The following is a 16374-nucleotide window of genomic DNA, read 5'->3' as shown; positions in this document are numbered from 1 at the left end:
TGTAGTTGTAAGTTGAAAAAATAAAATAAAACTAATTTAGTATGCATAAAGTACTTTTTATAAACATTTAAAGCTCCAAAATTATTTATTTTACTAGACATATTTAGATTTTAGCAATATTTTAATTTATATAAGGGAATTTTTGTTTTCCTTTAATTCTTCTCCTTTAAATAGATATTTTTGCTAAATTTTCTGTTATCTTTCATACTTTGGCTTATTTAATTATATAATTTCTTACTAATACATTAAGTTTGAAGCGTTAAAAACAATTTTGTGGATAAAAATTCATTTTGCATATTACAAAATCAAATCAAATTACGATGTCTTATACGTTAAAGAGATTGAGTGCGATGGTGTAATATTAAAAGTATCTTTATACACCTCTTTCCATATTGACTACAACTGTGTCAAACTTCATGTTCATCCGTTTGCACAATTTCCTGAAAAAGGTTACAAAGTTTCCGCTTCACATATTAATATAATAGATTCTTAAATTCACTTAGTTAAAATTTTGGACAATTTATTTTGTTTTTTTTTTTACTTTTTGACATATCAACGTGCTATTAAGCGCAAAATACAATTATAAATAACAAAACTAAATTAAACTTTGTGCGTAATTATTTTTTCACATAAAGATTTAAATTTTACTCTCAGTATTATTTATATTTATTCGGATACAGATTTAAATTTGTTTAAAAAAAACTGAGGTTTATACAAAGGTTTTGAGAATAACAGTGTTTTTTTTATTTACATTTAAGATTAATTTATTCTAACCTAATAATAATTTACATTCATGTTTCTACTTTAACTATCTATTAACGAAATCATTTTCTCAACCTTATTCTACTATAGTTTAAAAACACATTTTTTAATCGGTTACTCTTAGCTTATATATAATACATATATCGTTCTTACATTTGAATTATTTTTTTAATATCTTATAATAAAATAAGTCTTTTTGTTCGGTACAGATGTACTATAGTTCGTCACCTCCGATGACGAACTATGTTTTTAATTTCGCGGTTGACCTATACAGGTTTGTTTATGTAGGTAGGTCGACTCATTTTTATTCTCCCGCACAAGCGGGTAGTTAGAAAACCCTCTCCGCTACGGACGGGCGCGGGGCCTGCGGGAGCTTGTGCGGGGGAAGAAGTGAGTCGGCAGAGCTCATCGTGTCAGCATCGGAAGTGGTCGGCAGTTTGATAGCACATCGGACGTATCTGTTATTCAGCGTACAGGATCGCTAAGTTTACGATTCCGCGTTCGGTTCGATAACGACGCGCTTACGGAAAGCGGTGCATCGGGTGCATCAGGAGTGCACCATTACTGGCGCCTTTAAACTGTATTACAGTGTCTTATTTGACTCGAATGACACTGACGGAGTGACCAGGCACCAGCAGGCGGTGAACGGGGCATCGAGTTGGTAAGTGCCACTTCATATACTTACAATATTACGCCAGGCCTTGCGAGACGTAGTCTAAGGTAGGTTGTGCCGCGGGAGCCGAACCCGTCGTATACGGCACACTTTTAAAACATATCTACTTATAACCAAGCATTTTTGATCTCAATAATTACAGAACGAGCACTTATTTGCGCGTATTCATATGCACGAGTTGGAAAAAATACTAAGTCATCCATAAATGCTAACATCCATGGTAACATAAGGTACAACATAACGTACCAGTACCTACGTCTATTGAAATCCACGACCGTCGAATTCCTATATAATTTAACTTAGAATCGCCTAATAAAAAATATCCATCATTAGATTAGAATTTCTCGGATTTCTTTCTTTTTTAATTAATGGTATTAGTAGACTCTCTGTTCACACGTATGTAGTTTGAAGTTCGGTATGTGAGCTCGCACGTGGTGTTGCTGTACAACGGTTCCTTACGAGCTGGCCGAATGTTGTCCGGAACTGACGTGACATAGAGCAATACAATATAAAGTTGATGGCCCCGTTCAATAGCGCCAACGCGTCCATCAATTCCCCGAACAGATCGTAGCATCGCTTGAAGAAGCAACGACCCAGCGCACCACTCATCAAACCTGTTGAAAAAATTTTACTCTGTTAATGTATATTCTTGTGTCATCGACGCGAATATCACCCGTAGACGACGGTTAAACACCGTGTTATCTCAGAATCAGCGACGACTACAGAAGTCAAAGGCAATCGGGCTTCATAGTTTTACTTATTTTAACTGGTTTATTCCTTTTTAAACTAAACAAGAAAGATATTAAATAGTTAGTCTTACAACGTTAAATTAAACTTAAATATATTTTATAAAGGCTATTTAGTTTAAAATTAGTCAATAGAAAATCTTAAGAAGACACGATAAGAAATGAAGATTGGATCTGGATCTTATTTAATTAAAATACGTTTAATAAATGACGTAGACTCTTGATTTATGTTAATTACATTTATAAGGGATTTAAACATTTATTTATCATCTGATATTATCTAAGTTTAGATAACTTCCCGTGGGTTTCTGAGATCAAAGTCTCTTTATAAAATATATCATCATCCCTGTAATTGACAAAACAGATATAATAATATATTTTAAACGACGATTTTGGCCTCAAATACCCACGGTTAATAGTTCGTAAAATAGACACTACCGATAAAGCAATACAGCATTATTGTACTGATCAGTACTGACTGTATCGATTTTCCTAGTCTGAGGAAATTTCCTATAAATTTTAATATTGACGTAATCGTAAGTTTGCCGTTGACAGCGTGAACGTCATTAGGATCTGTCAATAATGCGAAAAAAAGAACAAAAGTAACGAAAATGACTATTTTTATTGTTATAAAGTTGTGGATTGCAACTCTAATATATCATATGGTGTCAATCTATTCTTATTAAGGTTGTATATTAATCTTCGTAAAGTTTTTAATTTTATAACCGTTACGTATAAAACTTACCAAGAATACCTTGAGGAAATTCTGTCAATAGAAAAAGAAGTAGCACAGCTACTAACATTTTGGTAGTACGATCCGTTCTCTTTTCAGCTTTGGATCGCTTTGTCAGTTTTCTGGTGAAGACATTACCGTTTGTAACCACCACACTACTGGCGGGACATGCATTGTAACCTTTGAGCATTTTCTTCCTACTATTAGCTCGGTACAACACTCGTATTAGCCATGCACTGATGATGGTCAGTATAACGCACGGTAACAGTTTTATAAAGACCGCATGCACCCAAAAGTTTAATTGATATAATACTCCTTCGTAATTAGAATCAACGTAGTAAACTTTCGATGCAACTTTGCTTGCGGTTTTGTCAAATGATACCTCTTCGTGTATTGTGAATACCTGAAAAGATAAATTTTATAACAAGTAAAAATATAGACATTAAATAATTTCTTATCACATCATCTATGGATATAAAGGTATGGTTCTTAATTGTTGTGTGTTTAAAAACATTTCCATAATATTTCCTATAATATTGTATAGCTTTTTTTTCTTTATATTTCGTTACTTGACTAGAATCAAAAGAAAACAAAATGGCGTGCACAATATAATTTGTGAAAAAGCTAACAAAATGGCAATTTATTGCTTAATGTCGTGACCATTAATGCGGAATCATTTCGCAATCGAAAATTAATCTATTTCGCGACTGTATGTGATGGACAGACTGTAAATAACATATCAAATCAACATTTTATTGACAAATTATCTAATTAAAAATAGTAATTACTAGCTTTTACCTCCGTCCCCGCGGAATAAAAAATAGAAAACGGGGTAAAAATTATCCTATGTCCGTTTCCTGGTTCTAAGCTACCTGCCCACCAATTTTCAGTCAAATCGATTCAGCCGTTCTTGAGTTATAAATGGTGTAACTAACACGACTTTCTTTTATATATATAGATAACGAAAATATATTAATACTAACTGCATCATATTAGAACATAATTTATATACTTAAGGAAAAGTTAACTCTACAACCAGTCGAGCATAACAAATTTAATTTAATAACTTAATAATCTAACGATATTAAAACTATCGATCAGTCTTCGCTTTTCTAACTTTAGTTTGTTAAGTAACTAAGCTTAAGAACTAAGACTATAATGATAAGTAACTTATACACAATTAGAATTAGTGTCGGCGAAATAAAGACATAGGTATGCACAATAACACCCGTATATGACATATAGGAAAGGGTAATATTTAATATCGCGTGTGTAAATTTAATGTTTTTAAATTCTTAATTAGACCTGCAGCATAAATAACGAACTATTTTGGAGAGTATGGTTTTAAAAAATAATAACAAAGTTGATATAACAAAATTAAATAATTAACACAGTGCAATACTCCGGAGAAACAAATGAAATGGCATATAAAGTAAATTTTTGTGGACATAATATAAGTCTGATAGCGTTGTGACCGTGTTACTTTAAAAGTGAATTCTAACACTGGGGAATTTCGTATGCACTTAGGTAACGTCAAATACGTTTTGTTACAAATAAATGTACCGTTCGACAAAGTTTAATATTAACTTTAGTACACAAGTATTACAGTCGAATTTCAAATATAATAGCAATCCTTATTCAGTGTATTCAGAAACACTGTTCCATTCAGAATTAATTCAATAATTAAACTACACACAATGAAAATGTAACGCTGGTATTTTATGCTCATGCTAAAAATAGTAAAGATTTTCAAAAACCGATTAACACTATTTAATAGTAACGCTAGAATAATATAAGCTTAATATAAATGACGACGTAAAACTGATAATTGAATTTCCTCTGAGAAACAAATAAATATAAATAAGAGTTATTATTGAATGATACTTACAAAATATGAAGGTATGCATAAAATAGGCGGTAGTAGAAAGCTCAAGAAGATTGCCAGCGAGCAGCGTCGATCAGTGCACAGCGACGGACCGTACGATGGGTATCTGAAATATATATGTTAGATCATATTTCCACTAAGCGATGGGCCGCGCGATTTTGGTCGAACGCCGCGTTTTTATGACGTCATGTGTTCTATTTACACTAGCTTTGAATATTGAAAGAGACGGTGGAACACGGCTAGCTATGAGGTGATCAGGCTTCATTAAAATCTATATATATAAAAGAAAGTCGTGTTAGTTACACTATTTATAACTCGAGATCGGTCGAACTGATTTAGCTGAAAATTGATGGGGAGGTAGCTTAGAACCAGGAAACGGAAATAGGATAATTTTTACCCTGTTTTCTATTTTTTATTCCGCGCGGACGGAGTCGCGGGTAAAAGCTAGTTTAATTTATATAAAAAATGTGATCCGTTTTTAAAAAGAAAATTTAAGTGAAAAATTATGAAATCAATCCTGGTATTTTTAGAGAGTTTTCTTCCATCTTATTAAGTCATTGTTTGTAAGAAAAATATCCTCAGGCAAATATAAAGATTGAATCACGAAGTAATAAAAGAATTAATAGGAACAGTAAAGTATGTTCTTGACATGTTTCCACTCGATTGAAGATGGTTACAGAAACGTTCAACTAATTTCTTACGTAAAATATATTTTATGAACGTATTGTAGTTTATAAAAACTTAATTGTGCATTTATTTGCGGGGCATATCAAAGTTAGTTGTTTTAGAATTATCCCAATGTTTAGGTAAACATTGGAATATTTCTAATATAATTCAATAAAATATAACCAACTACAATCTTAGTAATAGTTAGCTTGATTCGAAGGCAGTAAAAAATTAACAATTATCTTACTTGATAGCTATATACCGCCAGATAGCCAGAGATAACGTCAGTAGGATGGAAGCCGTGTGGAACAGCTGTGTGAAGTGCATGTGAAAGAGCATGTACACAGCCCATGCGTATGGCCGCTCCTCTTGCCGCGGTAACAACTGCAAACACAAACACAATCAGCACAATTTTGTTCAGCATAAACACCCTTACCTCTATTAAATTATGTAAAAAGCAAAAAATTCTATTTGTTAAATAAAAACCAAAAACCGGACTGACTAACTACTACTCTCAACCATCACCAAGCCATCGCAATGGAATTGGCCCACAAACCATATATACCCGTAAACTACATTACCCTCTTGTGACCGTCGAGTAAAAAAGTATTTCATCATCATCATCATCTCCTTGACCTTGTCCCACCTACGTAGGGTCGGTACACCAGGTTTCCGTCCTCCAAATAAATCATCTACATTGTCATCCCCCCCCCTTCTTGATCATGTCATCTTTCACGCAATCCATCCATCTCTTCCTAGGCCTCTACCGGTGTACCCCTCCACACTCATACTTAACGTTTTCTTTGGCACATGCGATTCTTCCTTCCTCATAACATGCCCATATCACGCTAACCTTTAATTTCTCAATTTTTTACTACCGGTGCTACTTTCAGACTTCCTCTAATATACTCGTTTCGTATCCTATCCACACTAGTTACACCATACATCCATCTTAACATTGGCATTTCCGCCACATGTACTCTCTTTTTATCCGTCCCTTTAACAGCCCAACATTCGGATCCATACATCATGACAGATCTTACAAAAAAGTATTTAAAAAGATTATAGAAGCGAGTTCCAGTTGCCAACTAGTTTTCCTTTTTGTCACTGTTATAATAAAAACACAATTATCGCATCTCTTATCTTCCGGGTAAAGAATTTCCGCGAAGCGCCCTTAACTATCTCGTGCCCTAGGCGTGTACTTATGTTGCTCTTAGCCGTAGGGATAATCCGCCCTTGGGAGGGTACAGATAGATAAACAAAGAACATTTTATCCTGATTTTATTATACTCTCTCCCTCACAAAGCAATTAAAGTAGTCTTCGTTTGAATTCTACTTCTGATTAAAAATTGATTATCGGGTTCGGGCGATAGATAACGCCATACTACTAACCATGTATCTGTAAATGGAGAAGGGCACATATTCCATCATGACGAAAACATCAGCAACAGCTAGCCACTTCAATAGTCGGTTTATGGGAGCTGCGGCAAGGTCTCGCCGAGTCAGCACAGCTACATTGAAAATGTTCGCCAAACTACCGAAAAGACAAATCTGAAACAGTACATATTTAAACTGTTGTATTTAAAAGTAATCATAAATTAGACAGTTAAAAATGAACAAGCATGGACATTCATCAAATCGTTGTCCATCTGTGATTTTCTTTCACTTCATACAGCTCATACATGTCCCGACCGAGGGGCCTTAGTCAAAGAAGATAAGTGCAGAGATCACATTGTTTGTCATTGCCGTGAAAACTTTGGATAAATGTATAATATGAGATTCTATAATCACGTTCTCTTCTAATTTCTAATACCCGACATTCAATATATAGGTAAATCTTACCAATAAACTGACGTAACCATGTACAGCGTTGTACCCGAGGATGACGTCACGGAATTCACCAGAACAGTAGTCTGATCGATCGCACTCTTTGATCACAGTAATATTATATCTGTTCCTCCAGTCCTCTAAAGTCCGGAGCAGCTCGCTGATCTTTAAACTTTGATTGTTACCGTGTTTCAATATAGACACCAATCTTTTATCATCGAACAGACTGAATGTATCGTCCAGAGTGCCACTGTTGTATTTGTGATGAGAATCATCATCAGCCAGCATTTTGACGTAGCTACAACTTCTTCACTTTTTATTATCAATTACTACTATGTCCATAGTTTTTGTTTATTAGAAATCGGTCTGGTTGCTGTCGTAATCTTTGTTCTGTAATTGAATTAAGAATTTAAATTATAAAAGCAAAAGTATGGATTTGTATGACTGTTACCACATAACTGGGATGAGCGAAACTGGATTAATTTTGAAACAGAAATATACTGAATATGGAACTAATGAATAAGAATAAGTCTGGAATAGCACTAGTCACTGTATAGGTGCGGTGATTTTTTTAACTCAGTTTTTTTTTATAAATTCCGCGCGTGCAACCTCTACGTCACCGAACTCATAGAGTTCATGGAAAAATATTTTGTTAAAACGTTGTATTACAAATAATTTTAATTTATTTAAAATAAATATAGTTAGTTTTTATTTGATGACGTCAATGCTTTGTTAACTTTATGCTTCTAACTCTTGGGTTAAAACCTAAAGATATGTTATGGTAATGGTTATACAAACTCAGCCAACATTAATTTCTAGTATAACGGGCATTATTTTTAGTGAATTCGCCGAAATAGCGAATCGACCGTTGTCCATAGACATTTGCAATTGCCTACCTACGGAGTACGCACAGAAAGATATATCTCCCTCAAAGAATAAATTCGACAAACTTTATTACAGTGTTTAACATTCCGGGAAAAAAGCATACGCGAAATCAAAGACATTTGAATTCCTATCTAAGTATCAAGCCACAGATAATATGGTCAGTGCTCACATCGAACAAAACTGTTGTATATATTTACAAACATATTTATTATATTATATATCCGTGAATAACGTTACCCATTTATAACTAAGTAATATTTATGTAATACACAGGTGCAAGGAAATGGGTAGATACGTTAACCATCAATTTACTTTATAACTTTCTTAATATTAAAAATTAAATAAAAGCACCTTACTTAATTTAAAATACAACTAGACAGTTACAAAGTCGCCCGTAGTAATTATCGAAGTTAACTCTACTAGTAATAAATCCTAATTATGTTTATATGGTGTATAAAATTGATGTCTTACGTAAATAAACTTGCTTACTTTCATATCATTTTTTTATCGATTTTTTAAAGTGTATAAGAAGATTTATCTTATATTCAACAGTAACATAATGTAAGTACGTGGCCAAGATACGAATTCGAAGATACATAAGAGCCTCAGATGTTTATTTTTGAAGGGATACATAATAATAAAATAGTTTCCCATGTAGTGGGTATATTTTTTGTATCACATGTGTGCAAGGAAAATAACTATAATAATTTATTGTTTATACGCTTGTGAATAGTAAAATATAGCATACAATTAACTTTTAAAACACTTAATTTAATTTCTCGCATAAGACTTCGTTTTTATTATTTTTCATAAAATATTTAATGTTAAAAATTAATATAACTATTAAATCTTACTAATACTATAAATGCGAATGTTTGGATGGATGGATGGATGTTTGTTTGAAGGTATCTCCAGAATCTTGATGAAACATGTTGGACTTTCTAATTCTATATTATTAAAATGGGTTGACTAGCTAGGGGTGACTAGGCCATAGTCAAAACTACGCTGCAGGACGGTTGACTTTACACATATCTTTGAATTTCTTTTCAGATATGAGTAATAACGTCGGATAAATGTACATATCTAAATACAAAATCGAAAAAACACATAGATGGGATTCGAACCGAGGATTGCAGGTTGCAATTCAAGTCCTTAACCTCTAAGCCAACGACGCTCTATTATGTGTGATAACATAAATACAGTAATATATTTATGAATTCATTTTGATTACATATACATATAAATAATTACCTTGTTAAAGTTATATTTTATTTTTGCAGACCACGTTTCTTCTACAATTCACTAGAATTTTTTACAAAATAAATCCCACGTCTTCACTGATGTAATATATTATACTAAAATATACATTAGTTAAACAAAAAATTAATAGTAAACTATCTTGTAACTCTGTGTATTACGTACTAAATATTTTAAATGAATACAACTACTTAAGTAGTACATTATTTGCTTTTGGACGACACTTTACCATTCACTTGATTGATACATTTTACTAATCATGACTCAATAAAAAACAATAGGCTTTTCTGCACAATGTCAGCTTCGTAAATTATTAACATCGGTTTCTATTGCCGTCATAAAAATATTTTATTTATCTTATTTTTTTCAAAGACAAAGAAGTAACCATGTTTTTTATTAATGTTTCGATAGCGTAAACGCACGGTTAACGAGTTATTATCTTTGTTTATGTAGTTGCTGGTTAACTAACGTATTGAACACATTTAAATGTTATGTTGTTACATAATTTTTATCATCATTATCATCATCAACCTGCCTTTATCCCTACGGAGGGTCGGCACAGTATGTACTACTCCTACATACATCTCTATTAGTCGTCATATCTGAATTCACCCCCTTCTTACGTATATATCCTCTTCCACAAATTTCTCCATAATTTCTTTGGTATTTCTCTACCTACTACACGTCATCCAAATGTATGTATTGTAATTTAATGTCGTTTAAAATATTTTATTTGAAGCAACAAATTGTTATTTATACTAGTTATTTTGATACTGAACATTTCCATTATGCATTGTAAATAGAAATTATTGCTTTAAAAAACAAAACAGTAACATTCTACCGAACGATTACCTCATTTGTTTTCGATGTTTCGTAAACTACAGTAATTTGTAATTAACTCGTCAGAAAAAATATGCATTTTATTAAATATTGATGATATGAAATATTGAAGGAGTAATAAAGCGCATTTATAAGCTACTATTATATTGAACATTTATTCCATACGAAACAAAAAATTCTATTTGCGTCATACATTTTTCGCAAGAGTAGCGACTGAACACGATTCTGATTTTACAGCAATCATGTTTCATGCGAGCAACAATATTTAATATAGCTTTTGCATAATTTCATTCGAGCGGACTTACAAAAAAAACTTGGTAGTATTTGTGTTTTTTCAGATTCATTCTGCTGTTCTGGAGATACATAATAACAAATTCACATTTATAATTTTAATAAGATGTCATCTATACATTTTGTGTTCCTTCTATATTCAAAATTTATTGGCGCTTTGAATATCGTTATGAATATAAATATTTAAAATTGGGCCAACATCGAACGGTTGACCTCATCTTAACAAAATGTTATTGTATTAAAGCAATAAAATTGATGCAACCATTAAAATTAGGTCGCCGCTTTGTAATCAAAAGGTATTGCGAATTTAATTTGTCGTACTCACGACCGAGTCAGAACTGCGTGCAGGATTTATGAAACCCGAGGGTCTTTGCTTACCCATTAACCTATTTAACATCTAGATGTGACTGTATAAAATGAACTCAGATTATTAACTGGAGTTGAATGAAGTTCTTATACACTAATTATAGTATCCTACGTACGTAGCCTATACGTCTTTACTTAGAAAAAAAATTGGTTTAACTACAGATTGAGATCATGTGTTTTAAATAAAAAAAATATTTAATTTTTTAAACATCTAATATTATAAATAAGATCATACGATTGTAACTGATAGTAAAACTTTCGAAATATGCTATATTTACATAATGTTAAATAACAACTAAGAACATTATTAGCAGCATTAACGCTAGTTAGTTTCCAAAAATTGATTAGTTTAATAACTTCTTACTAATGTAAGAAAAGAATTAACAATAATTATATTTATGTACTTAATATTGTTGTTATAAATTACATACAGATAAATACTAATATAACGATTATTGCACCAATAACAATTTAATTATTATACAATGGCTATTTATCGAGGCGTGATTTTCAGTTTTAAATCCAGACAAATTCAATATTTGATTATACTTACGTGCTAAATAGTATTAACTGAATTTAATCTGTGATTTTACACCTTTTAAACGTCTTAAAAACATTATTTCTGAAAGGTGTAAAAGAACTGAGATTTACTGAACAACTGAGAACACGCTGACATTGTCAGTATGTTTATAATGTCGTTAATTTTCACTCATTATTGTTATGAATCCAAAGTATTTCTCATCTTTGAGAATTGTAAACATCTCTATTTATAACCTTCGTCCTTTGAAGTTACGCCTCCATAGAGAGCATAGATAATAGAAATAATAAGTCGCAGAAATTGCTCCCGTGGACAAAGTCATAATCTATTACCAACATTGCAAATACAATGATATATTGTCAACTACAGGTAGGACCTAACATCAAGTTAAACCTGAGGGTTTTTTCAGGAAAAGTTTTTTGTGAGAAATCACTAACGTAATGTGACTAAACAAGCAATATGCAACATATATAACAAATAAATAAACATCAAATTCCCAATCCTTTGTCACTACTGTGTATGTTGTGTATGTGTTTGCACAGCGCATGTTTCCGAACTGGCGGCTACGCCCGCCGTCAATGTGACAACATTTTGAATAAACAGTCTGCGCTAAGCAAGCAATCGTTTCGTTACTCCAAATACGTAACAGTGTACCTACCCAGAAAATTGTAAAACCCAGGTGACGTGACGAATATGAAATTGAGTCAGTCGCTTACTGATATTTATTACTCGTACTTTACCACTCTTTTGAGGAAAATGTTGTCAAGTTCAATGATTTGGGTCAGTAGAGTAAAGTGAATAGTTTCATCGGATGATTCAGAAGCACTAATAACTTATTGATTAAGGATCGTGGTTTCGAATGTGAGAATTCGACTATTGTCGTCTTACATACCATCGCACAAACTTAGAACTTATTTAAAATGGTAACAAGAAATATATAAATTTAAGATAAAATAATGTGACTATACAAAAGAAAAATACTTATTTACTTACTAATAGGCTATAACAACCTCTTTACTTCTTTTTAAAGGATTCATAAAAGACTCCATACTTTGAAATTCAATGCGCATTCATTACCGAAATATAAATGAGCTAAAGCAGATATTTAAAGGATTTGCTTCGCGAAAGAGCCAAGTAATAAAAAAAATTATATACCCACTGTTAGTAGTATGTTAATTTCAATGCCAATTGCGTGGTAAATTATTTATTTGAATAAAAGCTGTTTAATAAAATACCACATATCGAATATACATAGACAATACTAGCTGTCGCCCGCGACTCCCTCCACGCGGAATTAAAAAAAAACTTATTAGTAGCTTATATGTTCTTTCATACTATGTTCTACATCTGTGCAAAATGTTATCATCTGTTGCGCCGTTCCGGAGACATCATCAAACAAACCACAAAACAGAGAACAGAACAGAATAAAACAGAGAACGGAACAGAACAAAACAGAGAACAGAACAGGGAACAGAACAGAACATAACAGAACAGAACTGAGAACAGAACAGAGAACAGAACAGAGAACAGAACAGAGAACAGAACAGAGAACAGAACAGAGAACAGAACAGAACAGAGAACAGAACAGAACATAACAGAACAGAACTGAGAACAAAACAGAATAGAGAACAGAACTGAACAGAGAACAGAACAGAGAACAGAACAAAGAAAAGAACAGAACAAAGAAGGGAACAGAACAAAGAACAGAACAGGGACAGAACAGAAAAAAGAACAGAGAACAGAACAGAGTACAGAACAAAGAACAGAACAAAGAACAGAACAGAGAATAGAACAAATAACAGAACAAAGAACAGAACAGAGAACAGAACAAAACAGAGAACAGAACAGAACAAAGAACAGAACATATAATAGAACAGAGAACAGAACAGAACAGAGAAAAGAACAAATAACAGAACAGAATAGAGAACGAAACTAAGAACAGAATAGAAAAAATAACAGAATAGAGAACAGAAGTAAGTTTCGGCTCTAGGTATTTTTTTAATATAAATATTTACGTAAGCAAACAAACTCTTAACTTGAAAATAATGTTAACTAGCTTTTACCCGCGACTCCGTCCGCGCGGAATAAAAAAAAATAGAAAACGGGGTAAAAATTATCCTATGTCCTATTCCTGGTTCTAAGCTACCTGCCCACCAATTTTCAGTCAAATCGATTCAGCCGTTCTTGAGTTATAAATAGTGTAACTAACACGACTTTCTTTTACATATATAGATATAGTATTAAATAAAATCATGCTATCAAAGAACAATAAACTTTGTGTTTGTAGTTGGAACTAATTTGAATTTAAATACCAATATTTCATTGTATCAATTGAAACTTAGTCTAAAGAAGCTTTCTATGCATTTCATTCTGAACGAATTGTTCCATCTTTTACTCTCGAAGTGTAGTAGCCTAAGTAAGTAAGTAGCCTATGTCCTTCCTCAGGCTCTACACCATCTGTGTACCAAATTTCATTTAAATCGGTTTAGTAGTTTTGGCGTGAAAGCGAGACAGACAGACAGAGTTACTTTCGCATTTATAATATTAGTAAGAAAGTAAGGACTAGTAAGGATTTTGTAAACCCCTGCCGCGAGGCTATCGTGTTACGAAACGCATTTTGTACGTTCACATGGATTAAGTTACTAAAAGAATAATGAAAATTTCAAAAGACAGAGTTAACTGTAGTAGATATAATGTGAAAATGAATGAAATGAAATAGTGTTTTTTACAGTTTTATAGTGGTTCAGTTACATTCATATGTTGGAAAAATGAACGAAAAAAATAAATGATTTGGAAATTTATATAAAAAACTTATAAAACCTAGATATTCATGTCTGGATAATCTATATATATAAAAGAAAGTCGTGTTAGTTACACTATTTATAACTCAAGAACGGCTGAATCGATTTGACTAAAAATTGATGGGCAGGTAGCTTAGAACTAGGAAACGGACATAGGATAATTTTTACCCCGTTTTATATTTTTTATTCCGCGCGGACGGAGTCGCGGGTAAAAGCTAGTTTTAAATGAAATAACGATCAAAGATTTGTATGTTTATTTATTTTATTATAAAATGATTCCATATTATCTGAATCTTTAAGAGATAAACTCAAAATAAAAACATTTTATGCACATTTTTATGAAAAATACTTCAGATGTATGATTCTCCTTGTTGTCAACAAAAGTACATCTTTTCTACATAATTGGCATATAAGACATATTTCGTATAATGTTTCAATAAGAATTACGGCTTTTTATATGTTGAGACAAAAGTAACAGAAAAGAAAACATTGTGTTTATCATAAACGTCAACTTTAATATTCTGAATTGAAAACTTAGTCAAGCATATCTTATTAAAACAATATCGAACCTCTTCCATTTTCACAAAATAAAATAACATTATACTAAAGTAAAATTAGAAAAACTGTCAAATCCTACAACTGTCAACAAAACAGAGGACAACAAAAAATAAAAATTATTGAAATAATTTTTATTTTTTAAAACTTTAAAAGCTCTACGTATTTCGATGTTAGAAAATTGTTTCGTAGTATTCATTAGCATACAGACTACTTTAGTTCTCTTACTAATTAAATACAATCTGTATTAAATGTATTTTAGCACGTTAAAGTAAGAACGTAATGTAATTTCGTTTTGAAGATTTTATGAATACGGTCCTCAAGTACGGTCTGTACTTACGGTCGGTACGGTCGGTTCTCAAAAGGATTTACAAGTTATTCCTGTTATGATGAAAATTCTGCATCTCTTGCAAGTAAATCGTTTTACTTTGTGGGTGAATTTCATAATATGAGTATGCGAAAAATTTACATTTCTATCGTATATCAAAATACAGGAACATAAGTTTGCAAAGGAATAAAATTTCACATGCAATTTATATGTTTTACTTCTTCTATAATATTAATGCAATAAATTGAAAATGCTGAAAGCCAGCGCAGTTGTTCTTGACTACGGGAGTGTCACTGCACTCGAAATTCACAGGTATATAACAATACAAAATCCTTCCATCACATTAAACGTTGTTCAAATTATTATAAAAATATTTTAGCATACAAATGCTAGATTAATTTTTATATTATGCAATACGAGTGTACGACACGACTCCGCACATTTTGACGTAATGATCAAATACATTAGTTGGTTAACATCAAGTTGTTAACTTACAACAAATCATTACTTGCTTCAAATCTAACAATGATATTTTTACGCTATGAATTTATTATCTAACTTTATTTATTTAAAGTTTTCATTTAACAATAATTTTTCTTGTATCCGTAAAAGTAAAAAAAAAATGTAGACTTTTTAGCCTGTCAATCAATAATCAAAATTAATTAGCCTATTTATTTCGGAAGCTTTATCGATAATATTCAACAATAAGTAAAATCTAAAACTATTCAGAATCCTCTTATATAATTAATAAGTCGAAAATTAATCAATCCCACAGCAATTAATCTCTTTGATGGATGTTTCATGCGAACAATGTTTGTATACTATAGCCATTATACAGTATATTTGTTTGTATACTGTAGATATTTTACAAGACATTATATCACAATCTATTCTAATACTAAGTATAATGATCACAATAAAATTAAATCTTAATAATTGCAACAAGATTTTACGTTAGAATTTATTTAAATTAAATTATAAGGTTTTCAACTGTATTTTAAATATTTCAATTTTTAGACCAAATATTTCTGTTTGTGTCGGACTGAAAAATTCGTTAAATCTATTTCTCTTTAAATAAGCTAGTAATGAAGCAAGTTAATTTGCTTAAAATGTAATAGTTATGACATAATATGGTATGAAATAAAAAAGTTATTAATATTGGCTTGTCCTTTTTGTTGGGCCTTACTTTTCTATTTTTGCTGTACGTTTGTCCACACTATT

At 31.7% G+C, this 16374-nt stretch overlaps 1 protein-coding gene across 1 annotated transcript; it reads right to left on the bottom strand.

Annotated features, from left to right (window-relative positions):
• Nucleotides 1-1716: 1716 nt before the first annotated feature.
• LOC106716610 (G-protein coupled receptor dmsr-1) lies at nt 1717-7650 on the bottom strand. Its single transcript, XM_045681529.1, has 6 exons — nt 7308-7650; nt 6858-7016; nt 5713-5849; nt 4803-4905; nt 2927-3317; nt 1717-2049 (listed from the first exon to the last, which is right to left on the bottom strand). Exons 1-6 carry the CDS (start codon nt 7578-7580, stop codon nt 1826-1828), a joined length of 1287 nt encoding a protein of 428 aa, XP_045537485.1. The 5' UTR covers nt 7581-7650; the 3' UTR covers nt 1717-1825.
• Nucleotides 7651-16374: the final 8724 nt, after the last annotated feature.

Source organism: Papilio machaon, chromosome 16, assembly GCF_912999745.1.
Source record: "Papilio machaon chromosome 16, ilPapMach1.1, whole genome shotgun sequence".
NCBI classification, from domain to species: Eukaryota; Metazoa; Arthropoda; class Insecta; order Lepidoptera; family Papilionidae; genus Papilio; species Papilio machaon.
Note: the sequence above shows the minus strand (reverse complement) of the source record. Positions and strands in the feature narration are given on the sequence as shown.